The sequence below is a fragment of the Capsicum annuum genome, chromosome 3 (assembly GCF_002878395.1).
Source record: "Capsicum annuum cultivar UCD-10X-F1 chromosome 3, UCD10Xv1.1, whole genome shotgun sequence".
Lineage (NCBI taxonomy): Eukaryota > Viridiplantae > Streptophyta > Magnoliopsida > Solanales > Solanaceae > Capsicum > Capsicum annuum.
The window spans coordinates 257,549,102-257,574,992 of NC_061113.1; the positions used below are offsets into that span (position 1 = coordinate 257,549,102).

Consider the following 25,891-nt stretch of genomic DNA (forward strand, 5'->3'; position numbering starts at 1 on the left):
CCACCCTACATTTATTTTTAATTTATTTATTCTCTTTTAAACAACATCCAAGTGTTGGTCTATAGAAGTGTACATAGATTACCGTAGTCTACGCATAATTAAAAGATCCATCGATATAGTCCTATAGATGTAGGTCTACGATAGACCAGACGAGTCTACGATAGACGTTAGTATCTAGTTGATGGCTGACATTGGTCATGATCTACGACAGTCTATTAAGTGTCACCACCAATTCCAAAAAATAAAATTACTGTTCCAACGGTAACAAACGGCTAATTTTTCACTTAACACATCTTTTTTACTTCATATATAAAGTCGTCACTCCCTCATTATTTTATTTCATCAACTTTGATTTTATTTAAAAAGACTCTAATTTGTCATTATGGGAATGCAGCTGTCTTGAGGACATCATGCACCGACTCAAATTCAGGTTGCAAATTTTATAATTGTGCAATTGCAAAAGTGAGTTGTGTATGTCTTTTTTAAAAAGTTAAGTTTATCGTTATGTAATAATAATTTATTTTCTAGGATAATGGCGCATGCTCATTTTTTAAATGGCTCGATGAGCTATCACCTCCAAGCAGACCATCAACGTTGAGTCCGGGATCGGAGACATCATTTCGTGGCTTGGCAAAATTTACCCTACTACAAAGGCTCCAAGAATGCGAAGAAAATAGAGATTTTCTTATGAATTTGTTCAAAGAAGTCGAAGAACAAAGGGATCACCTCAAAGTATTGCTACATGACACCCAAATAGAGAGGGATCAACTAAAATAAAAACTGATTTTGGCCGAAGAAAGGAAGAATGGCCTAAAAATGATGTTATGTGCTATAATGCTAGTATTCGTTCTTTGGAAAAGTGTAACATGGATGTAGTGATATTGATTAAATAATAATATTTCTATTTGTTTATAATGTTAACACTGTTTTTGATAGAATCATAGTCGATCAATCAACAAATCAACTTAAAATGGAGCAGCATGGTAATGATAGACCATGAAAGAATTATACAAAAGATTAAATACATATTCTATAAAATAAAAGAATGTTTCAAATATCCCACCAAACAGATCATTCAACACATTACCAATAAAATAATTCAAATATCTTTTTCACTATTTTCCTTCTCATCAACATAGGTGTTGTTGATTTCATCAACGATATCCATGAACCCATCTTGTTTTTCTTCCTCAGGTTTTTTTTTCCTTCACCTTCAACAGCTGCTTCTTTCTCACCTTCCTTTTCTTCCTCAACTTCTTTTTTTCTTCACCTTCAACGGCTGCTTTCTTCTCACATTTGTTTTCTTCCTTAGCTTCTTCTTTTTCTTCACCCGTAACAGCTTTATCAGATTCTTCTTCTTCTTCATCAGCCGCTGCTCCTATTTTTCAGCTTCTTTTTTTTCCTTGTCTTCTTCAACTAGAACTCATTCTTTTTCCTTGCCTTCTTGTTCAACTGTTGCTGCTTCTTTTTTAAATTTTTCTTCTTCTGCTACAGCTGCTTCTTTTACACCTTCTTCTTGGCTCTTATCTTCTTCCATTTCTTCTTCTTCATCCTTTTTTTCTTTTTCTTTTTTCTCTTTCGCCACAATAGGGACCAACTCATCCATTTTGCTCTTTTTTTCTACTTCTTCATTCCTCTCTGATTCACGAAGTTCCATATGCACTGTATCATCATATTACAAAGTATTACTAATATTTAAAGTTGAAAATTCATTAACAACATAAAATATTGAATGAAGTTACCTCGCTCATGGTGTCGCCCATCCTTTACCTTTTTCTTCACTCTTTTCTCTCTAATATAGGCAGCAATGTCCAACACCGCTTCCTCGAGCACAGCAACACGCTTATGAAGATCCCCGGGGGATGAGGTACCTGCTGCATCATTAGAGGTGCTTGGAGAATCATCATCACCAATGCATACTTCAATGGGGTTACCACCCAAATCTCCGTCATCATCGTTGTCCTCATTTGAAATAAGGACAGTCACCCCTTCTAACTCTGTCTTTAAGCCATCGAGGACGTTATTCTTCACCTCATTCGTATATGGCTAAAACGTAATCATGTAATCCATCTTCGTCTCATGAATAGTAGGGATAATGTACGGGTGCACGTTCTACAAAATATCAATTAACAATTACATAACATTCGATACGACAGTAGTATTATTGCATAATAAAAAATAAGTTCATAGCTCGGTAATTTTTCCTTTGTACTTGAATGGGTCGCCTTCGATTATCTGATCACTTTATGTAGTGTGCCATCTGAGGATGCGGGGAATGGGCAAGGGCTCATCCGTTGATTTTCAACAAATTTTCCAAGATAAGAAAAGACCTCATAGATCCAAACATGTAACCAGTACAACAGTGAAAATAGAACTCAGTATGACAGAGTATAAATAAAACAAGAATCTATGATAAACTCACTAAAGGTTTTATGGTAGATACCATGAATGCCTAGGAAAATCCGTATAGAGCATAGGTTGCCTTCTGCTTCTCATCAAATACTTCCCTCTATTTCTTCAGGCCACTTTTCTTTTTCAGATAGTCCAGGGTCAGTTAAAATGTCTCTTTCCCCTACAGATAATTCTCGAAGAAACTCAAAGAATCGACCATTCGAATCAGTTTCGTGTCGACAACTATCGTCGAATCTTTTGCAAGCAATATGGTGTGTAAGAACCACAGTAAACAACACTTAAACTTCTGGTCCTCGTACAGCTTATTCCCTCTGATCAAGTGTAACAAGTTGGCCGCCGTAATGTTTTTGTTTTTGGTCACCTTAAAGCAAAAATGCTCCCCTTTGTCTAACACCTTCTTCATTTTTTATTCACTGGGTATGAAGAGCAGTTCAGCCCTGTGTCAAACAAAACTCTTTCAAGTCAAAACAGACAGGCTTTTTGTTATCGCTCTTGACGCATCGTAACAGTAAATAATGGACCAACTGCCCATTGAACTTGAGATGTTCCAGCAGGTTTCTCAGGTGTCCGAAACAGGACCACTTGAATCTTTTCTTTAACTCCTGATCGACAAGAACTTGTTTAAATTCTCGATAAGCAGTCATTCTTGATCTGACTGATATCTTCGCCGGGAAGTATCTGACCTCGTCCATTATCGTTCGAAGGTCATATCGCTCCACGAAAATGAACCTTCACAAACATGGCACGGATAAGGGATCATTATCCCCATCATCACTGTTTCCCCCACTTTCCTCGCTCTCTTCATTGTCACCACTAACATTGCGCTCGGAAATGACATCTTCACTCTACTCGGTGTAGTCGCTTATCTCCTTTAAGTTCGAATCTGATTCGGAAACTTTCTCGTCAATTTTATTTCTTTTTGAGACATTTTCAATTGCTTTGGCTTTTTTTTTGTTACTGCTACCAGTAGAATAAGAACCGGTACCGACTTTGCTTTTAGGATGGATGATTTTTTTACCCATTTTCAACACAATCTACACCTGCAGAATAAATCTGTCATTTTCAATTCATAAACCACAAGTCTATTAATAGAAATAAGTCAATGCTCAAATGAACCCCCCCCCCCCCCCCCCAAAAAAAAAAGAAATACCTCACCAAAATCCAACATGCAGTATAAAAATCAAACAAGTGCACCTAATCAAACTAATTAGCTATTAATCTTTCAATTTTCACTATTTCAGCCATTATATTTTAAAAGAATTTCATACGTCTAAAAATTGATTTCAATCTAGGGCATTCTGATTTCATAGAAAACGGGTCAATTTCATAGACCACTGGTCTACGGATAGAAACAGGTGACTGTTGGAATCAAACTGCCAAAATAACTCTTCAAATAACGATTATTCCATTATTCCACCTTCAAACAGTTCACTCCACACATCAAAAACTGATATGCTTGATCCAACATGCAATATCAAAACACGACAATTGCTAAAAATCAAACTAGTGCACCTAATCGAACTAATTAACTATTAATCTTTCAATTTCCACTATTTAAGCAACCATTTTAAAAAAAAAATTTCATACGTCTAAAAATTGATTTCAATCTAGGTCATTCTGATTTCATAGACCACGGGTCGATTTCATAGACCACAGGTCTACGGACAGAAACAAGTGACTGTTCGAATCAAACTGCCAAAATAACACTTCAAATAACGATCATCCCACCATTCAACACTTCTTTGCTAAAAAACAAACGGAACTAAACCAAAAATTCTTAATCAACCAAATTCGAAAAAAAAAAATATTCTACATCACTATGAATTAATTAGCAAAGAAACCTGTTTAAATGGATCTACAAATGATCGAAACATGATTTTAACTAACCTTATGAAGCAACAACGAGCTCTTAGCAGCTACAGAACAAGGAAAAATAAATATGGTGTTTTTCCTTGGAGTTTGGGGAGAAAAGTTCTTGAAAGTGGGAGTTGGGAGACAAATTAAGAGGAGAGAGAAGTTTTTTTCTTTTTTATATTGGAATAAGTGGATGGGTGTTAGTGTATTATGACAAAATTGTAAAGTTAGAAAAATGATACAATGGTCCCTTGGCCCACATGTGGGCCTACTTTTTTTAAACTTTTCCACACTTTTTACACCCTAACTCTAAAAAATAATTCAAAAAGAAATTTAGTGTCCCTTTAGCAAAATAGTTTTGAGAAAGGTAGCTTTTGCCAATTTTTCCCTAGAATGTACTACTCTCTCCATTTAGAAAAGAATAACCTACTTTTTTTTATTGCATTTAAAAAAGAATGACCTTTTTTCTTTTTTGGTAATATTTTAATTTCAACTTTTCACATAGCATGTTTAGGACCACAAGATTAAAGGACATTTTGGTACATTTGACGCAACATTAATTTAAGGCCACAAGATTCAAAAGTCTTCTTTATTTTCTTAAACTTTGTGTCAAGTCAAAATAGGTCATTCTTTTTTAAACGGAGGGAGTATTATTTAAGTAGGAAATGATATATATACCCCACTGGTCAAAGAGTGTAAGAATGGCAGCTGCAAGTCCATGATTGTAAAAAGGTACTACAAAACAATAGAAGATGCCATAATATATACCAGCTAGCATATTAATCTCCCTACTTGTGTTTCCCGTCTACCACAAATGGATTTTAGCTCAGACCCCTCTTCCCTCCATTTATCCTTTTAGGGATCGTTTGTATGTCAACTAAATTATATCTTGGATCGAATTATAATGCCTAAATTAATTTATTTCACTTGAGAGATGGGAGCAAATAATCTCAAGCTGGATAAATTTATATCATCAATGAAATGTGGTATAAATTTTATCACAAATTTAATTTCAGATTATCTCACCTTATCCCGTGTATCGAACAACCTCTTAGAGTGTGTTCGGTAGAAAGGAAAATGGTTTTTAGAAAAATAAGTTGATTTTTTTAACTTAGTTTTTTGTGTTTGATACATAAATTCATAATATTATTTTTTAAAAAATTGTGTATAATCTAAGCAAATTGTATGAAAGGTGTTGGGGGTAGGATTGGAGTGCATGTCGGGATGGTGGCTATTGGAGTGGGTGAAAGATAAGATGAGGGGAAGACACGATCAATATTTATGTGGAATATTATCAATATTTGTGTAGTTTATTTTTTCTATTTTCATTATTGAAGTCATTAAGGAATTTATTTTCTTAAAAGATATTTTTCTAAAGATTTTTTGACCAATCGAAAACACCCTCAATATGGACATATTTTTCGAAACCTTGCATTCAATTAATGCCTCTTTCAATTATTATATGGTTCAGAACTCTTGTCATAAACATTTAAAAGAAAGTAATTATATATACTGTTCAGAACCAAGAAACTATCAACCATAGGGACAGTGTGTCAAGCTAGTTATTGAGTTTGTCGCACTAGTCACTGATCAATCTATATTTATTTATTGGAAGTAAATTTTGTTGTCATAAAATGAATAAAATGCAAATTATGTTCGAGGCTTCGAGCTGCTACCTAAGCTGGAACTATTTAATTACTAATTAAAAAGTTTTTCCATGTGGAGAAAGAAAGATTGTAGCAGTTCCATCTTATCATGCTATAAATAACATGTCAAGTCTGATTAGTTGTGCCTTTGCACCTTTTAATTTCTTCTAAACCGTGTAAAGAGGGTGAAAGTTTAGAGTGTGTTGCAGTCCCACATTGATTAGAGAATTGATTGGTGATCAACTTATATAAATTTGAATATTCCTTCACTTTTAAGCTAGTTTTTGAGGTTGAATTTCATCGGAATACAACAAAAAGTTTTATTGAAATCACAAATGTTCCTTATTATATGAAAATCTCTCTTTTAGGTTTTATGAACTTGTTTAAACTACAATATGATTATGATTACTATGTTTGGACCCTCAAATTGTTCTGTTTGATGGTTCCCTATATACTACAACATGGTGCGATGCGATTATGGGTCATCCGTACTTATGCCCTATTTTATGCTTGTCTTCAATTTTTGTCCAGCAAAACAAATAATTTTTTCGTAGGGTAAGTTTATAATTTCGCATCATAATATCTTACAAGTTATATCCCATGTCCCTAAAGAACTTATGGTTCGCTACACAAGGGAAAGTAAAAATTAGCTCATTTAAAATTTAAAAATTAAAATCATCTCATTTTAAGGATAGATCGTGCAACATATTTATTTGTAGTATACGTATATCGATGGGCTGCACTTCTAACTGGGCTCATACCAAGTATAGAAGTCTCAGATGAAAGGACAGGCCCGTTTAATTATGGGCTTTGGCCCAATGTTTTTACAGAAAGGACAGGCCCAAGATTCTACCGGTCCTAGTTGGAAAACTTTCAAGCCCTACATGGAGACAAACCAAAAAGAAAATCTTGTAGCTAACTTACCTAACTTATGATAGTATAGATATCCTATAAAAGACTACAATTTATCCTCAATTAATTCTTCAAACTAACAACTCCTAGCTAGAAGCTACCTCTTATCTCAAATAAAACATTTTCTTTTTATAAGAATATCATGATTCCACGTGAAAACTAAAACCTTTTTACTACAATATTTATGATTATTTAGATTCGAAATATATTTAAAAGATCAAGAATAATATATATATATATATATATTGTGCTAAGTATGTAAAGTAATGTTGATCTATTATCTGTATACTTCACTTGTGAAGTTCGCTGAGACAATCAATTTGAAGGGAAAAATAAGACTAATTCCATGACTTCGTTAGCTGTGAAGATGGCATGTTATATACATTAGTCTTCAAATAATTTTTTATAGCATCTTAAAATCAGAAGCTAAAGACAAGATAACAAGTGAAACTACTTCAATTAAAGCATAAAGTTATGATTTTGTTACTGCATGTCTTATTAGAGTCGATGAATTATTTATATGGAATAGATTAGAAGTTCTATTCTTTTGTAGCAAGTTTAAAAAAGGAGGAAAATTGCATCTAATTTTCGTGTAAATTTTGACATATGTTTTTTTTTTTTTAAATTCGGTGTTCGATATTCGCATTGGAGTCTAATTAATTTGAATTCGCGCCGCGTAAGGCCTGACATCTGTTTATTAATATTCCAAAACAAAATTTATAATATTATTCACTTGGAAATAACATAAAAACTATAGTAAATCATTTCCATAAACCAAAAAAATCCAGGAAATATTTAAAAAATGTCACTTTCAGTTAGAAATTGTGACACAACAAAATTTTATACTTATTGTTTGAGTTTCATAAACATGAAGTCGCATTTATTAGGTATCTTTTTAACTAATATGTAAAACTTTTTGAGGCAAATTCAGGTGGGAAAGGTAAAAAAGAAATTATTGACGTCAATAGTTGACGTGTGTTGGTGTTTCTAGTACTACCGTGAAATAAATACGTTTGCGTGACGTTGGTAAGCTATGGCCAAGTGCTGAAAAATACAAAACTGATGAACTGATCTCTGGTAATATAACTGATATTGGGGAAGAATTAAACAATGAATGAACATAATATATTGCACTGAAAATTTGAAGAAATGGCTAGGGTGAGAAACTATTGTTCCTTTTATAAGCCGGCAATTTGGATCTGGTTAATCTCCGCAATTACTTTTTATATTCTCTTCCTTATGGCTACTCGCAATTCTACAGGTAATTATGTAAATTTAGATTTATATTATTTATATATATTTTTTCATCAATTTTTTTTTTTTGTAATAATAAATTGCTTTGGTTATTGTGAAATCAGATTTCGTCATGTTTATATAGTGGAAGTGAGTAATTACTTACTAATTCTGTAGATTATATTTAAATTTGATTCTTAAGGAAGTTTCTATATTGCTTTATTTGTTTATCTGCTGATCCGCCGATAATTTAGGATGTTGTTATCTGTAATTAATTAGCTCAGATGGACTTTCCATATGTGTGTAATGAGTCTATAAATACACTTGGGGATTTGTATATAGTATTTTATGATAGCGTAGTTAGACAGCAATCTAAAAACAGTCAGACACAAATACTTCTAAAATGCAGGATTTTGGTAATTCTCTGTGTAAAGCATGAAACATTTTCTATTCTTAAATAATTTTTTTGAAAATGTGAACAAGACGGTAGATTCTAAATTGTTATTGTGAGGCTTTTGCTCGGTTTTGGTTTTTTGTCCGTTGCGAGAAAACTTTGGGAGAGGAGTCACTTGTATTAAGGTTTTTGACTCTGTTAGTTATGGTAAAACCGATAGTCTATGTGAAAGTTGAGGCTTTAATCTTGGTAGAACTGTTAATCTAGATGAAAGTTGTGGCCGTGATGTTTCTTCACATTGCTTGTTGTGTGTGTTTTCTTTATGGTTGTCGTGGAGGAGCTTATTTATCTATTTAATTTTGGTAAGTGGTTTTGATGAAAATGCATTCCTTTCCATAGATCAGTGATGCTACATTTAAATGTTGTGCCATTTGGAATCTGCTTTACTGGATCGGACTTCAGAAAAGAAGGTTCTGTCTTTGTTTTTAAAAGGATGATGTTCGCTAGATCCAATTCTGATTTTCTTTACATATATTCCAGAAGAAAATAAAACATCTCGGTAACTAATATAAGGAGAAACCATTTTAAGTATCATAGGTTGTTATGTGTTATACACACACGACCAAAAACCCTATTCTGTTGCTTGAATCGACAAGTAATTAATGGTTGGAACAGAATGGTCTATCTCAAATGCGGAGCAGAGGTCTAGATTGTATGAAAAGATGGAGAAAGACTTGGAGGATCACGGAGCTGCTTTCCTCAAACAGGGAGAGACTACTCAATCACTTTCCCTGTCAGATCTTTTTAATCTCAAAGACGGAGTAGTCACTCCTGTACTCAAGGTTAGTTTCACTTATTAATCAACATTCAGGCATATGCTTGTTTGTTGTGTCTAAATTGAAGGTGGTTAATTTCCTTCCGCTTATAGGTTGCAAATCCCCCTGTGCGAGCAAATGTTTTATATCTCAACCCAGAATATTCTGCCCCTATTGCGTAAGTTTTGCTTTTTGATTTCTGTGGACAGAATAAGCCACAAAATTTCCCATCTATTACTGAAGCAAAAGCAGTGATGTTTAGTTAATTAAGAAAGCCATATTTGCCTATTTTCAAACTTTGTTCAATTATGTGAATTCTACTTTTCACATTGAACTTGGAATTCCTATATTCACACTTGTTCTCGTCTGTTTTTGTAAAGGGAAGCCGTGAGATCTATATTCTTACCACATTTTGATAAAGGTATGGTCTCTTTTTCATTGATTAATATTTGGAGGAATGAGTTAACCCTTTTTTATGCATCTCTCATTCTATTAATTTTGATGCTTATACATGTGTTGCTTAGCAATTTGGTTTCAGAACTCTAGTTTATATCATTTTAGCCTGTTCCACGCTTCCCATCACATTATAGCTGTCCCTGCGTCTGAATCAGAGGTAAAAATGCTTTTGGATGAAAAATATCTTAGTTTATGTCCTTTGTCTCATTGAACCTGTTATGTTAATGGAACTGATACTGTTCACTGTTTCCTCAGATTGAAGCTGAAGCAAATGCTGTTAGAGCCGTCTCTGAGTTTATCTGCCCACTAAAAATTGCCCTAGACAGAGTGGTTCTGACATCAACTGGGGTGTTAGTTGGTTGTTGGCAGGTCTTTAAAAATAAACCTCGATCTCACTCCCTCTTTCTCTTAATGTATCTCTCTGAATTATTTAGTAAGTCTCTAAAACGTAAATATTGAGATAATAAGCATACTGCCTGAGCTCCATGCTACAGTTCTGTTTTTTCCTCTATTCTGAATGTAGGGCATTCTCAAATATCATTTCAAAACACTCTGATGTATCAAGCTTTCTTAGGCAGTTGCACAAGAAACTCTTCTTTACTTTTGGATATAATCTTGTGCTCTATATAATATTACCTATGCTCACAAATAGATGATTAGAAACCTACATTACATTGATTGTTCAACTGCACAGATATCTGTGTTGGTATGACATGGCTATGGCTTTCTAGTATTATTATTGAAAATATGCTAAAAGTTAGCCAAGAAATTTGCACCGTCCCATATCGGATAACACCCACATCCTTATTGGCACACCATTTATGCGTCCACGTAACATAATTAGGGACTTCAGAATATTAATGCATACGCTGAACTTTAGGTCTACTTTTCAACTGGTAGTTTAGTCTTGTATGTAAAAGCAGTGTTTTACCTATTATTCCATTATCAAGAGATACATGGTTATATTTGCAAGGCATGCCTCGCTTTAAGAATGTTCAATATAAAGGATGTGTAGTTTCCTGGTGTATCTGGTGACATAAATGAGGCAAAGACTTTTCTTTGTTCATGAATATGAAAATCTTATCTCGATGACCATTGCAATGAGTTATTTATCTATTTATTTATGTTAATGGTTCTCTACAAATGGTGCACCACTTTGCAATGGTCATCACATGTTGCAATTATTTAGTTCAAACAAATCATGGAGATATTAATGATGTTATTATATCCTCTTCCTTTTGACACTTAAATTTTATGTTTTCATTTGTAGGTGGAGTCTGGAACTGATCCTGTAACTATCAGACAAAAATTGAGAAATGCTCTCCCACATGCACCTGCAAAGCAACTTGTGAGAGCTAAACTAACCTTTTCTGCTTTACATCTCAATGAAGATGCTAATGTCTTTGTACTTCAACGGTTCAACCACTTAGTGCCAATTAACTCAAATATATTCTCAAAGCTGTGAATATAGTTTTGGCAGTAAAACCATTATTAACTCTAATGACAAATCAGCCATCACTATTGCTTGATTCTTCCCCTCACGGTCCATCCCGTCTAGGTTTTAGGACTATTTTCTTTGACTTGTATCTCTTGTGTTCTCAAGATTGATCTGTTAAAGATTAAAATAATATGGCAATATTTCTAGCGTTTCCTGACATATGGCAATATTTCTAGCGTTTCCTGACTACACTTCCTTCGTGCTGCAGTATGATTCTGTAATGCTTCATACATCACTTGCCAGGCTTCTGGGACACCCTAACAGTTGGCCCAAGGTAGTTTAGCACTAGCATCTTTGATCTATTGCCTGCATTTTAAATGTTCCATTGTTTTATTGATGTTTAATCTGGAAATCACTGCTTAGTCCCCTGTGAAATGGTTTTTGGTACTAAAAGGAAATGACACAAATTAACTACCAGCAGTTACAAAAATCAGGATTTTTAACGCCTCGTTATAGTTCAAGGAACAGGTAAAACATAAGGGGATGGGGAAAAAGAAAATCTTGATGACCAATCCCACCCTCCCAGTTGTCTACCGTGTTTGGCATCTTTCTATTGGGAGAGAACAGTTTTCTTTGATGCCGGGAGATGAAGGAAAACCAAAACTATTAACTTGAACTTGCAAATAAGGTTAATGATAAATGATACTTATTTTTAGAGACCGTAACCATTTGTTGGGAAATCACCCTCACAGTCTGAGCTCCAAATAAACTACAGTAAAACATCATTTTAGCAAGAACTCTTTTCTTCCTTGCAAAGTTTTATCAAGTGTATTTTCATTTGGTTAATTTTCATCCAAAAAATGGTCATTTGTTTAATTGAGTGTTTTTCCTGTTCTTTTCAATTTCCTTTATCTTTCCCAGGAAGCAAATAAGGTTTCAGAACTCCAATTTCTACATGAGCTCGTGAATAGATTAAACAACAAAATCCGTGGCACTAAGGTAATTTTGGTTACATCTAAATTAACCCTTACTGCCTAATAGTGAATGCATTGACCCCCTCCCTTCCCCATATGATGTGCTCGTGTTGGAGATATCTGGAGTTCATAATTCTTCTTTTGGAAGGATTATGAGGCGCTTTCCATACATTTCAACATGTGTTTCAATGGAAGGAAACAATTTGAAGCTTAAATCTCAAAATGGGATGACATTTTGCAAGTGCAACGAGTATGTTTGGTCTTGTTTTCTTCCCACTTCCATAGAGAAGCCAATTTTGCCTCCGTTATTTTACCTTAAAAAAAGCCATCAAAAGCCAAAGCTCCTTGGAGCATTTTGATGAAGGTGAACAGTTCGGGTGTAAAAGAAGTTGGTACATTCTTTGTAAACCTTGATGAAGTGGTGGCTTGGGATTACATGACCTTGTAACATGGATTTTAGCTGATTGCAAGTAAAGGTGAAACATATGATCTAACATCCTACAAATAGGATTTACTCTGGATCAGATGGTGTGCATATAGAGCTTCTAGCCTTCTAGAGCATAGGAATTTTTTGTTGTTTTTTCATACCTTAGAACTGTTCCTGGGCATGGAAAAGATGCTGAAACTTGGACCACTTATTTAGATCCTATATTCAGTATCTCATTGAGGTATCCCATGCGCCCTTACATCTGTTATGTGAATTTGTTACATGTATGGTCATCCAAGTTATAGAAATTACCTAGTAAAGTCATGTTTCCTTTTTCTTTTTCTTTTTTTAGTACCAATAAAATCCTTCATGTTTGAAGAGTTGCCCACAAGATCACTCTAGCCTGAGAAGCTCTCTCTCATAGGAAGATATTTTTAAATGGCTAGTTGGACCCTAATGTATTGCTCAAATTCAGAAAAACAATCTTGCTTGGTTAATGCTTGCTTTAGAATTTGATCGCTCATCACCATTATATTTACTTCAAATGTTGCAGGCAACTGTGGGTGAGCTTTGGTATGTCGAGGAATATGACGTATTAGCGCTTGCATTGAATGGGAGGATGAAAGCCCGCAAGTTCCAGCTTGGCTGTTTGAAAGTGTGAATCAATCTAAGAGAATGGACGATTGAACCTCTCACTGGTCCCTGTATGGCAAAGACGGTTCACCTATCGATGGGATCATACATATTCTGATGTACAGCTATATTCGCTTCCACTATATATAGAGGAGCACTAGAAGTTATATATTACGATGTATTGTTTACTGATGAACATTTCTGCATGATACTTGAAAATTATTATATGTACAAATTTGTTAAAAGTATGTGATCACGTCTGAAACAGTGTCTTTGGTGTCGAAGTTGAGAGGAAAAAAAAAAAACTTTCTTGGTCCCCAATTTATGTTTATGATCTCTCTATATTAGACTTTGGTGCGTACAACTCTTGTAAGACAGCTTTTTGCATTTTATAAACAGTTCTAAAGAAGCTAGCTTACAAAAAGGTAACAATCTTTATTGACCAACGAAATATACTTTTCAACATATGATTCTTGGGAAAAGAACATGGACTGACCATTTCTGTAAAAGTTGGACAATTAGAGTCAGTCTGCTCAATTTAATTTCGGTTTTTAGCCATTTGGCTCGTCGATCGCATGCAGTCTCTATACCCAATTGATACACTTTTATACCATATTGATACATTTTTATACTGCATTGATACACTTTTATACCGCATTGATACACTTTTATACCGCATAAATGGCTATATTTTGAAATTTAAAAATCAATGACCACTCGGTCGGAATTACTTTAGCCAAGTGGCTATTCTTGCCCTTTCCCCATGATTCTTTGTGTAGAGAAAAATGGTTAAATTTGCCTTTAAAACTATACAAAATGGTGCAAATTTGATCATGGACCTCACAAATGGTCTAAATTTTGATTTATCTCGACCATAATCCATTATCCTTCTAAGACCTAAGTTGAGGATGGTCTCCGGAGATCTAGCCCTTGAAGGTTGTTGAGTGTTGAAGGAGACAATGTTGTTGTAGTCTGAACCATTTCTCATAGTTCAATGAAAAATTTCTCCCTTTCTCTCGATTCCATAGTTCAATGAAAAATTTCTCCCTTTCTCTCGATTCACGCGTTAGAAAGTTTTTGTTATTAGCCTATAAACAAAAACTAAATTCATTTTTAATGCTAAGAAAAAATCTAACCGTATTTTATTAAACAGAGGTAAATTTCTTAAAATAAATAAATTTGAATAACAACAGCATATCCACTACAATCTCATAAATGAAGTTTGAGGTCGGTGAGAGTGTACGAGGTCTTATCTCTACCTTCGTAAGGTGAAAAGGATATTTCTAATAGTCCCTCGCTCATAATTAGCAAGTTTGGACCTTTGTCCTCCATACTCCCTCCATTAATATGTACTTTTTCGCTATACTAAAAATGTTTGGCCAATAATATTGTCCAACTTGAATACTAATAAATAATTTATCATATTATGTTTATTTTTACTCTCGTTATGAAATATTATTCATTATTCAATCTAATTTTCAAAGCATTAATTTTATTTTATTATCACCCCTAATGTATGCTTTACCAATGAATAATGGACAAATCAACGTTAACGGAGTAAGTAAAATGAATGGTAAATGAGAAGAGGATAAAAACAAAGTTGGTCTGATGGAAGAGAGTGGTGAGGGGAGGCGTGCGCTAAGGTAAAAATAAAGACGACATGACATGAAGCAAGTGGAAAATGCAAGCACGAACGTGTAGGGTTATACTAATTGACTAAAAAATAGCGCTCGCGTGGCACGCATCTCATGTGTTCCCCACTTTATTCTTCCCATTACCATCTGCTCACCACACGCCCCCTCCCCACTCTTATCATATAATAAAAGGGAAAGCACATCCACTTTTCTCTCCAACTTCCCTAATTCCATTTTGCAACCCCCTCTCTCTCTCTCATCAATTCAATTCATCCATCCATCTTCACAAGGTGTGTATGTATATATATAATTTTTTTTTTATCTATAAAGTTTATTAGTATGTTAATTGATCCTTGTAATACTTCTGGACTTTTAGCCCTATATGTGGTGTGTTTGCGAAATTGCAATGCGTCGTTTAGTTATGAATGTCCTTGTTTTTCCTGTTTATTTCATAAATTTTTTGTTTTACAAGCTGATTTGACATTATTTAGGATGCTAATTTCTTGTGCTTTCGCTTTCATAAAATTCTATTAGGTTTTTGTTTGGGGGTTTGTTTTTACAAAATTCTGTTCTTGCTTTCGTGAAGAAGTGGGGACTAAATACTCTTATCGATAATTGATGAATAATTATATAAAATGGGGATTAAATGCTGTTATTTCTTACCAAAAGGAAAGAGTGTTTTTTAAGGTTTCTGCTTCGCATGATTTTTACTTATCTCAATTTAAGAGTGCATCCAGTGTTCTGTGGTTTAATAGTAGCAAAATATTGGAAGTTGATAGCAAATGGAGTAATCAGCTGTCTATTGAGTAAATAAGGTATTACCGTGTTAGTGCTAAAATTTTGTTATTTTCAAATGAATTTAGCTTGATTATAATTTGTAACACCTTGGTCACGTTGCTTGTTTAATCATTTGATGAACTGGTATCTAATTCGGAACATTGTACCTTATCTTTTGTTCCCTTTTCTCCTTTTCTCAGGACGGCCAATAGCGTGTTTCTCATCAAAGCCTACAAGGTGGACTCGAATTAGAGATGGCTGCAGAAAATGCTGCTCCAGTTGTTGAAAAGGATGCTACGGATGTGGAGACATCATTAGATAGGTCAGTTAGTTTAGAACAAGTTCACTTTTTGTAGCATGAATGTCATATTCTTTATTTTCTTTTGAAGTAAGGGAATTTGCAATAAGCCTGTGGCCGCCTCCTTTTAAAAAATTGATGTGTTATAAAAAGCCCCAAACCATACATTCCTTAATAATATTGTTTGTAGACATTGTCTCGCCATAAGTTGGAAGATACTATATGGCACTAGGCAGTTCAAATAGTAGATTTAGATGCTTAATTTTATGATGCAAAGAATTGTTTCTCCTATTTCCAGAATTTGTTATTTTCAGCAAGAACTTTTGTCCTTCCTGCAAGTTTTAGCTTAGCAATAGAATCAGTTACATAAGTGACGGCAGTTTCCTTTTTCAAACTGGTGATGTTTAATGATTTTTATGGTTGTGTCGATGTGTTGCATTTCATCTATCAAAGAGAGCCAACTCTTGCAGTGTGTTTGTTAACCTAGGTTAAATACTATGCAGGCTACTTTTTCCCTTCACAAAATGCTCCAGTTCCCTTCTTTTCTAATTCAGGCACAATATGACCTTCCATTTTAAGCAGCTTATCATTTGAAATGTAAGGGATCTCTATAAATTAAGGGGAGATCTGCCTGCAGTCCGAGAAAAAATCATAATTAAAATATGTTGTGTCTGTCCAGCGATTCCACCCTTTCTGACAACTCCTTCCCTTTTCTACCATGGGAGCCTGTCACCTGACCCTTCTGCTGCAACCCCTAAAAGTCAGCTATTAAGCTGAACTAATCTACCCAGTCATCTAGGCTTGCAGGGTAGAATAAGTGATCCTTTTGATGACGACTTGTTGAATGGTTGTTTCGTTATTGATCTCAGAAAGATACGGAAATTTTGAATAAAACAAAACTGTCAAGATGGCGGTCCATATTAACTATGCATGATTCTTTTCCAGAGTACATGAGATTGGCCTGGCTTCCCACTAAATGGAACTCCTTGAATTTGTTTAAGTGCTCTGCAATATTGCTCGTAGGCTAAACAATACTTTGAACAAGACCAGCTTACATCTCCATCCTACGTGACATGGATTCTTACCAAATTACTAAAAATTGAACTAATCATACGATATCTTAACTTTGTCCTAGTCTATGTAACTTGGGCATGCCCAAGCGCCTGGTGACATAGCACTACTTGTTGTCAAGTTGCAGAAGAGCATTAAATTCTGCTTGTTGTTCCACTATATGAAAGTACCAACTTGCCCTGTATCAAACTGAGGTGCACTATTAAACATCATAGGAATCTTCATAGCTTTATTCTTATTTCTTTGAATCCTCACAAAAGTTCCCAAGTTCTCAGGATAAATACAATAATAATTTGTGTACTCAGCTCATGTATTTATTTTGACTGCTCTCTGCATCATTATCAGTGGCATATCTACGACGAGTCCTGATTGTAAAGCTCTCTTGTTACAGCTCTCATCTTGGCAAGAAGATTCAGAAGAAAGTTCCAAAAAGAATTCACAAAGCTGAGAGAGAGAAACTGAAGAGAGAGCATCTGAATGAACTTTTTCTTGGTTTGGCTGATGCTCTTGGTAATTTCTTTGATTTCTAATGACTTACCCAAGTTCACTTTTGACAAATCCGAACAGTGGCTCCTCTAGTATACATTTTCAGTAAAGAGACCATTTATTTGACATGGGTGTTTTATTGTTGCAGAACTATCTGAGCAGATGAGTGGAAAAGCCTCTGTATTGAGTGAAGCTGCTCGATTTGTAAAGGACATGCTTTCTCAGATCAAGCATCTGAGGACAGAAAATACAACTTTGCTGTCTGAATCTCAATATGTAAGTGTCCTCACTTCGGGGAATTTTGCCAGCTTGGAGATTCTGCCCATTTGTTGTGTCCTTTGAACCTGGATTCACATAGATCATCGTGCTACCTATACAAACATGTTATATAGGATAAATATGAGGCCCAAACTGAGAAGAGTGCACCCTCGAAATGAGTCAGCCTTCTAACTATCTAATGTGAGCTCTTCAGTTTGCCAGTTTGCCATTTTATCTGCCGTGACTCATGATCCGACTCAAGGAAGATTACCAAAAAATGATGTAGATGGTGTTCATTTTCAATGAGTGATTGTTCTTGCCCTTCATTCCTCATCCAGGGTGTTTGATCCACTCAGTTGTAGTGTTTGCATTTTTTTTATAAATAGTGATAGCTTCTATTTTTTTCTGCTGCTATTCGGTCCTAGCATTGCAGTTACTAAACCTGTCTTATTGACAGCTGAGCGTGGAGAAGAAGGAGCTCGAGGATGAAAAGTCAGCTCTGGAGGCTGAAATTTGTAAACTGCAGACTGAGGTCAAAGCAAGGGAAGTTGAGACTAGTCTTGATCTAAATCTAGCTCCTCCTGATATCCATCACACAGAGTTCGCCTCACAAAATAACTATATGAGATTGCCTGCTTCAGAGCACGCATTTCAGCAGTCACAGGTTATGAACCCTGTGTACGTTTTCCCCTTCAGTTCTAATCACCAGGCTTATCCAGCGCCTGATGCTGCAGATTCCCCGGCTATGCCCACACCTATTGTGAAGAAACCACAGCCCAGATATCCCAGTTCGTCTGATGTATGGCCATCCCAAATCTTTGAAACACAGCCTGGGTTATTGCGACAGGAGGTTCAAGATGGTGCATAATAGTGATAGTCTGGAAGAAATGAGTCATTCATAGGGAATGACATGTGTAATTAGGTAATGTAGATTTAGATGATAAGCCGCAGATTCAGCAATACTTCATACTTGCAGCTCTCCATGGTATATAACCTTTCGTTGTATTTTGATCAACAATAACCTATTTGTCTGTCGAGTGTGGCGAGTAGTATAGAAATATGTTGGTAAACAAAACCTGCAATTAGGCGCTTGATGCGACGACATCTACGGATTTTGATGTTTAACTGTTGCAATGTTCTTGCTGTTAAAGTCGTTTTCAAGCTCTGGGTTTCTAAGGTGTCAAAATTAGTCCTAGTCCATTCTATGTTTGACAAGGTAGGAGACACAAGTGATTTTAATATCATTATTTTTTTTATTGTAGGTGTCTTAAGAAAGTGACAAGAACGTCTCCTGTTTGGAAGTAACTTTGAAATAGTTGCTTGGATATATTTTTGTACAGTTTTGATCTTTTAATTTCAGTTTTCATTAAATACTTAACAAATATTAGCTACTAAATTAAACAAAAAATGAGGGATATGGTTCCACAATTGGAGCTTGCTGATTATTTGACAGAGAATGTGCTCACTTTTGATTACTTAAAACTATTAAAATTATTCAAAAATATATTTAAAGGGCTATTTTGAACCTATCCAAAAATAAGAAACCATTTTTCTCACTTTGTTGGAGACAATATAAGATCTTGCAGTCAATTTTGAAAGTAGGGTTTTCACTAGAACCTACCAGAAAATGGTCTTTTGTGGCAATCACATAGAGTAGTAAAAAGAGGAATGGTGAAGAAGGGACAAATGTACAAGTCCCGGAAAGTTTGGTAGAGTTGTTGGACGGTCTCACGTATCCTTGCTATTCATTATCAATTTTTTATTCAGCCAACTCATCTGTTAACGTCTACGTGTTTGCTTCAAAATATTGAAGAAAAGTTTCAACTAAATTTCTTTCACTTCTCAACAGAATTTTATTTTATTTAATCAGACAACAACAAATATTTCTTTGTAATTTTTGCAAAAACCAGAAGGAAAAGCTGGTGATCGCCAGCAGGGGCTGATCTAGGATTAGTGTTCACATGAGCCTCTTCGGCAAAAATATGCTTCATATATACTCTCCGTCCCAAATTGAGATGACAAATTGATTAAAAAAAATTAATAACATGTTTAGTTTACTATACTAATGTTTACATTTTAATTTGAAAAAAAAGTAATTAATGAAGAAAAAATAATTAATGCAAAGGGTAAAACATAAAAAAAAAAAATTTATTTCTTCTTAATTAATGAAAAAAGACAAGTAAAATAAAAAATCAAATTAGAAAATTTGGGACGAATAATTTAGGACGGAGAGTATAAGATTTTATTAGTTTTAGTGTATATATATAAATTTTGAATCCTTATACCACAATACTAGAGTGACTTAGTAGTTCAGACCTTTAGGGGTTCAAAATTCGCTTAAAGGTTCTAAGTTTAAGTTCTAAGTTTAAATTTTAAGTTGTATTTTATTTTTATCTTTCGAGCTCCTCAGCAGAAGTTCTGAATCAGCTGATTGAAAAATAATTCTTGCTAAATTTAAAATAAAATAGAAACTATTAAATTCAATACCTCATGCAGTGAATTCAACTATTAGCTATACACATTAACACCAAAAAAAAAAAAACACTAGCTATACACTCTAGTTTTTTCCTTTTGCATAATTTTATTGATTCCCTGTGTTTTAAATTTGACTTAGTTAATCTTGTTAGTGGGGAAGTTTTGGATTTCCTCCATTCGTTTGCTTTTATTTTTATTTAAAACTAGTACTGGCTTAATTAACAGAAATATTATGATAAAATAGTCATGTTACTAATTTTTTAATTAAATTTTTATTTGTACTTGTAATTTCTTACATATCAAGATTTTTCTTTTTTAAATTTTATCCTTAGTATTAATTGATTTTTCTCTAAATTAATTTCAAGATATAATGTAAATATCATTTAATAAAATTATGTTATTAATATTTTTTTAATAAATATTTCAAGTTAAAATAGAACCAATAGAAAAAGCAAATGCGAAGGAGTAAGAGATTAGTAAAAAGGGAAACGTGAGAAGCAAGCATAAGGGAAAATAATTGCGCCGGGGATAGAGCCAAAGTTAAACTGATAATAACTTTTACTAGCTTTTAAGCTTTCATAGATTCAACTTTATCCTCTTGTGGAGATGACTTGTTCCCTCTTTTTTTCCTTTTTTTTTTTCCTTGTGGAAATTTATTTCTTTGGACATGGACATAATGTAGCTATCATGGTTTAACTGAAAATGATAATTAGTAAAGCAGATTCACTATAATGAATTCTTAGTGGTTCATGTCTCTGTCAAAGAAAATTGAGGGCTAATTTCGAATTTCAGTTTGAAAAATATAATAACTAGGATTTAGTTAGTATATGATCATAAATATTATGAATAGTTTTACAAAATTATTTTTATTATTAATTAATAATATATTAAAATAGAAATATTAGATATTTTTTATTTTCATCCGTTGTTCGATACCTATATTAAAGCTGACTAATTTAAATTTACACCAAATAAGATTTCATTTGAGAATAGCATTTCCAATAAAATTTTCTCCGCGCGTCCGGTCGAAACATTAGATGCATTATTTTAGATTCAAAATTTTTCAGGAAATTAGTCGGCGGAGAAGTATAAGGAAGTACATAAAATAGAAATAGAAACATTAGGTGTATTATTTTTGTTATATTTTATTTTAGAAGAAAACGACACAAGAGAAGTCTCTGTTAACTTTACTCTTTCTCTGAACACACAAGCAATAACTCTGCCTCTCTCATCACCCACTGGCCACTACTCACCCAAATCTTCACCCATTTTCTTCTTCTTCTTCTTGTGCACTGCCACATCAACGACAACTGCAAATCTCAGACTTATACAACTCATAAATTTTAAAAATGGGAGGATCTGGTGGTGGTATAGTAAGCTTACTCAAGGTCATACTCAGTAACTTTGACGTTCTTGCTGGGTATATCTTTTTCCTCAATATTCTCTATCTACTCTTTTTTTTTTCTTTTAGTATTTGTGTTAAACTGGATTATTTTTTTTATAATTTAATTCATATATAATAGATACTCCTCCGTTCCAATTTATGCCGCACCTTTACTCAGATTAAAATTTTGAATTATTAATCACGGTAACTTAACTTTTTACCTAGTTTTTAAGTATATGAATTTTGTTTCAAAAAATTTGAAAATTTCATGTCTGAATTCATAGTTAAAATCGAAATCTGAATTGTATCACATAAATAGGGACATAGGGAGTTTCAAATTAGGAGCAATTTGTTATTGTGAAGCTAATTTTTTTTTTTTTCTATTGTTTGTTTGAAATTGCAGGCCGGTGGTTAGTTTGGTATATCCTTTGTAAGTGATTCTTACTTGGTGATTTTGTTTTTCTCTTTATGGCCTCATATGTGATGTTTTGTTACGGGGATCTTAGTCCCTCAGTTGGCTGGCTACCTAAAGTTTCATCTTATTGAAAAAGTGATCTTTCGGTACTGGGTTATGGGTTGTATGACAGGTATGCATCAATAAGGGCTATTGAGACCAAATCCCCAGTGGATGATCAACAATGGCTTACCTATTGGATTTTGTACTCTATGATTACACTCTTTGAGCTGACGTTTGCCAAGATTATTGAATGGTAATTTTCTTTGGGCGAGTTTTGTGTATTCGTTCAAGCTAGTATTTTTCGTGTAGACTATTAACAATTGTCCTTTTGGGATTATGTTCTTCGTGGTTATTTTAATTATTGAATTTGCTTTTCCTTAGGTCAGGATGGAATGGAAGAAAAGTAATAACCAGATGATGGTTGTGAATAACCTTTCCTTTTACTTTTCCTAATCATGAAGCCTTTGAGCAATGGTTTGATTGCCAAATCTTATTCAGTTTTATCCTAGTTTCGAAGTTGTAGCTATAGAAGAATGTGGAAACTTTGAATTACTATATATTTTTGTGTGATGACGGGACGGCTATTTTAAGTTTTATTAGCTCGGTAGATAGTGTCTCAACACTAGGTGACTTTTTCCTATATGTCCAAACCTTGGTGGACGCACTAGGTACGATTGTTGGTAAGATGTAGCAGGTACCCATGGAATTAGTCAAGGTGCGCTCAAGCTGCCCCCAACATCAGGGTTATTGAAAACAAAGAAGAACTTCGGTGTTGTAGATTTTCGAACAAATGATTAGTGATGACTCACTACCTAAGAAAGAGAAAGGTTATCTACTGATTGCAGTTTGCTATAAGATGGAATAGGAATTGTTTAAGTCAACAATTCTTTAATAAACCATACTCGTAGAAAATAGGGAAACGAAGAAATGATGCTTGAAATTTTGTTATGCCAGGTGAAAAATGATTCTGATGGTTAAGTAAATGTTGCTCTGAAATCATATACAAATTTGATCTTGGAGTAACCGTCATGATTGACATTAGTTTTGAATTATTACCAAGTGGGTTAGCACTCGTATAGTGGAATCTTCGGCAGTATATTTGAAGCAGGAGCAGTGATCTTGGTAGCTATGTGTGTGACAATTCTTTGTGATAATGGTTGTATAAGAAACTGGAATGTTATTACGCGGCTCACTAACTCTGCCTGGGGTGTGGGTACCTATTATTCGTCGAGTAATTTGTCCGCATAGAAAGGAGTCTTTCTCCTTTTTCGAGGAGAATTTAAAGGGAATGTGATCCCCTCTATTGTAATGAAATAATTAAAGTTCATTTATTCTTTCAAGGAGAGCTTTTGCAAAACCCACTTTTGCCTCATCTAAGGCCAAGGAGGAAATAAAGTTGTCAAACATCGATTCGGAAAGGTCGTCTTTCGCCCGATATTAAAGAGGTAATAAATGCAAAAATGAGCTGGTAGTGGTGTAGTTGAGCTTAGGTCCTTACCTTGGTTGAAAATGATATATTTGAGCACAACGTACTTGCATTTTGAGGTAAGGTTAGGAACAGCCCCCCAAACCCCCGCCGCTTCTTCCTTTTAACTATGGGTCATATTTCTCAGTCATATTTGTCCTTTTTTCCCAAACTTGTCATATTTTCTGATGAAGCACTTTGAACACTAGAAGTAATAAAAGAGAGCAAAATGTTTCCAGTATTACATAGGAGTAATACTTGGTTGGAAAGTTTTCCACCCGGATTGATAGAAACACGTTGTCTGGCATAGTACATCTGTACATGAATCTCTTTTATATCAGTTCACTTCTAGTGAGTTGAGGTGATGACTAAACCTTTTCTGAATGCCAGTTCTGCTTTCTTTTCACTATATGTTTTATTCGCTTTTTATGTCAGGCTTCCTTTCTGGTCGTATGCAAAACTGATAGCAACCTGCTGGTTGGTCATACCTTACTTTAATGGTGCTGCGTATGTGTACGAGCATTATATTAGGCCTTACATTGTCCAACGAAAGGCAGTTAACATCTGGTATGTGCCTCGAAAGAAGGATGTTTTTAGTAAGCCAGATGACATCCTAACTGCTGCTGAGAAATATATACAAGAACATGGAACCCAAGCATTTGAGGAGATGATCCACAAGGTATGATAATCAGTTCATTGTGTTGATTAAATTTTTTGAGGAAATTTCACAGAAACACATAGAATTCATGTGACGAGAGATATTATGAAATTCATGTGTTCAAGGACTAGCTCATTTCAGTTTATTTCCGTGCAGGCTGAAGGGGAACGAAAGACCCATACCAGCAATTACGTGTTTTATGATGACGACTACAGATACTGAGCCTTGTACACTACAGTTCTTTTCGTTCAGTTTCTGCTGCTCCAGTACTTAAGAAAAGGAAGATATCTATCCACTGTTGTAAAGATGTGTCTTGAAACTGATGTTTGGTCTTTCTCCGTTGGTCTAGTATCTTTTATTTTGTAGAGTTCTTGGTAGTCCTCTTTAACTTATGTTATAAGCTAATACTGCTTAACCTTCTCATCGAGTCTTTTGTCGTAGATATTTGTATTTCCAGAACCTCTTAACTTATGTTATAAGCTAATACTGCTCAACCTTCTAATCGAGTCTTTTGTCGTAGATATTTTTGTATTTCCAGAAGTTTGTTAGTGATAATGAGGATCATTATCTATTTCTCTTTCAGCTATATTAGGAATTTTCACTAAAAACCGGACTTAGGCTTTCTATTACTTTGATCACTGAGTACGTCTGAGTGGACTCAAGGTGACTGTTGGCCTGACTTAACGCCTCGACTCTGGAAACTGGAAGCAATGGCTGCCTGTGCCCTAGCACTTGTATTAATGGTTATCATCTTTTCTACGTTATTGAATGATCCTTTAGGTTGTCAAATCTATATAGGTGTTGGATTTGTGTTTCTCTAGGCTGTCGAAATGTGCTTTCATTGTAGAGCTTTTGTCTAAAAAAAAATACTAAGAAACATAAAAATAGTTTTGGTTTAGCTACAAATTTGAAAATTTGAAGTTCCTTGGAGATCATAAACTTTGGCCCTATATCGGAGATAAGTTGTTCCCATCTCAAATCAGTTATAGTTGTTTTAATTTATCTTGCAAATTAAGCACCAAGTGATTTCAAAAACATAAATAAATAACCAAAAATTGGTGAACGGCTCGATAAAGTTTTTGTTACTTAGACGTTGAAAGTTGGTTTACCAAAAACGAAGGGTAGAAGACAAAAAAAGAAAGAACGGGGCATTCCGAGAATTGAACTCGGGACCTCTCGCACCCTAAGCGAGAATCATACCACTAGACCAAATGCCCTTTTGTTGATACCATGCTGATAAGTTTTTTTAATTCAATCATTACTTTGTATTAGTCAAATAAAATAAAATATGTTAGTCTCATTAGAGTCTGTGTTTGGCCAAATGCAATGTGAATGGAGTAGTCGTTATTCAACATCTTTTTACTAATTCTTCATCTAATTATTCCAACCTTGGAATTTGTGTGATCTATGTTGGAAATTATTACACGAAAGGAGCTAATGTGCCTCTTTTATAAATTAAAGAGAGAAAAAAAATCTATTTCTGTTTATGAGATATTCTTATAATTTACTACTAAGTTATCCTTATTTATCATACATTTTTTTTGAAAATTGAGCAAATATTTATAGTAACTGCTCCTTTTAAAGTTAAATGTATAATTAAAATAGTTATCAATTTTGATGTTAAATTCCTAATATGGCACTTAGTTCGAAATGAGTCAGAAGGCATAAAATGCTAAATTAAGAGAAAACAACAAAGTTAAAATTCAGAAATTTGAATCTCAAAATTTTAATTAT

General features: G+C 34.2%; 3 protein-coding genes and 1 non-coding gene across 9 annotated transcripts; 3 read left to right on the forward strand and 1 right to left on the reverse strand.

Moving 5' to 3' along the window:
• Nucleotides 1–7,650: 7,650 nt before the first annotated feature.
• On the forward strand, nucleotides 7,651–13,515 carry LOC107861927. Of its 6 annotated transcripts, none has more exons than XM_016707325.2 (11): nucleotides 7,751–8,085; nucleotides 8,851–8,921; nucleotides 9,153–9,293; nucleotides 9,380–9,444; nucleotides 9,647–9,687; nucleotides 9,791–9,879; nucleotides 9,978–10,091; nucleotides 10,993–11,070; nucleotides 11,429–11,494; nucleotides 12,082–12,159; nucleotides 13,115–13,515. In XM_016707325.2, exons 2-11 carry the CDS (start codon nucleotides 8,871–8,873, stop codon nucleotides 13,220–13,222), a joined length of 831 nt encoding a protein of 276 aa, XP_016562811.1. In that variant the 5' UTR covers nucleotides 7,751–8,085; nucleotides 8,851–8,870; the 3' UTR covers nucleotides 13,223–13,515. The 6 variants fall into 6 exon arrangements, with proteins under 6 accessions (XP_016562807.1, XP_016562811.1, XP_016562813.1 ...); XM_016707323.2 differs by having other exon boundaries at nucleotides 7,752–8,085; nucleotides 9,127–9,293; XM_016707321.2 differs by lacking the exon at nucleotides 8,851–8,921 and having other exon boundaries at nucleotides 7,651–8,085; nucleotides 9,127–9,293.
• Nucleotides 13,516–14,819: 1,304 nt separating this feature from the next.
• On the forward strand, nucleotides 14,820–18,868 carry LOC107861929 (transcription factor bHLH47). The gene is made up of 5 exons (XM_016707328.2): nucleotides 14,820–15,118; nucleotides 15,806–15,927; nucleotides 17,366–17,484; nucleotides 17,609–17,736; nucleotides 18,176–18,868. The coding sequence occupies exons 2-5, from the start codon at nucleotides 15,860–15,862 to the stop codon at nucleotides 18,584–18,586; spliced, it is 726 nt and encodes a 241-aa protein (XP_016562814.1). The 5' UTR covers nucleotides 14,820–15,118; nucleotides 15,806–15,859; the 3' UTR covers nucleotides 18,587–18,868.
• A 2,445-nt stretch (nucleotides 18,869–21,313) lies between these two features.
• Nucleotides 21,314–24,663, forward strand: LOC107861930 (HVA22-like protein a). The gene is made up of 5 exons (XM_016707329.2): nucleotides 21,314–21,613; nucleotides 21,981–22,007; nucleotides 22,165–22,287; nucleotides 23,935–24,178; nucleotides 24,314–24,663. The coding sequence occupies exons 1-5, from the start codon at nucleotides 21,543–21,545 to the stop codon at nucleotides 24,377–24,379; spliced, it is 531 nt and encodes a 176-aa protein (XP_016562815.1). The 5' UTR covers nucleotides 21,314–21,542; the 3' UTR covers nucleotides 24,380–24,663.
• A 639-nt stretch (nucleotides 24,664–25,302) lies between these two features.
• Nucleotides 25,303–25,374, reverse strand: TRNAP-AGG. The gene has a single exon. It is a non-coding gene; the product is annotated as a tRNA-Pro (tRNA).
• Between the last annotated feature and the right edge of the window lie 517 nt (nucleotides 25,375–25,891).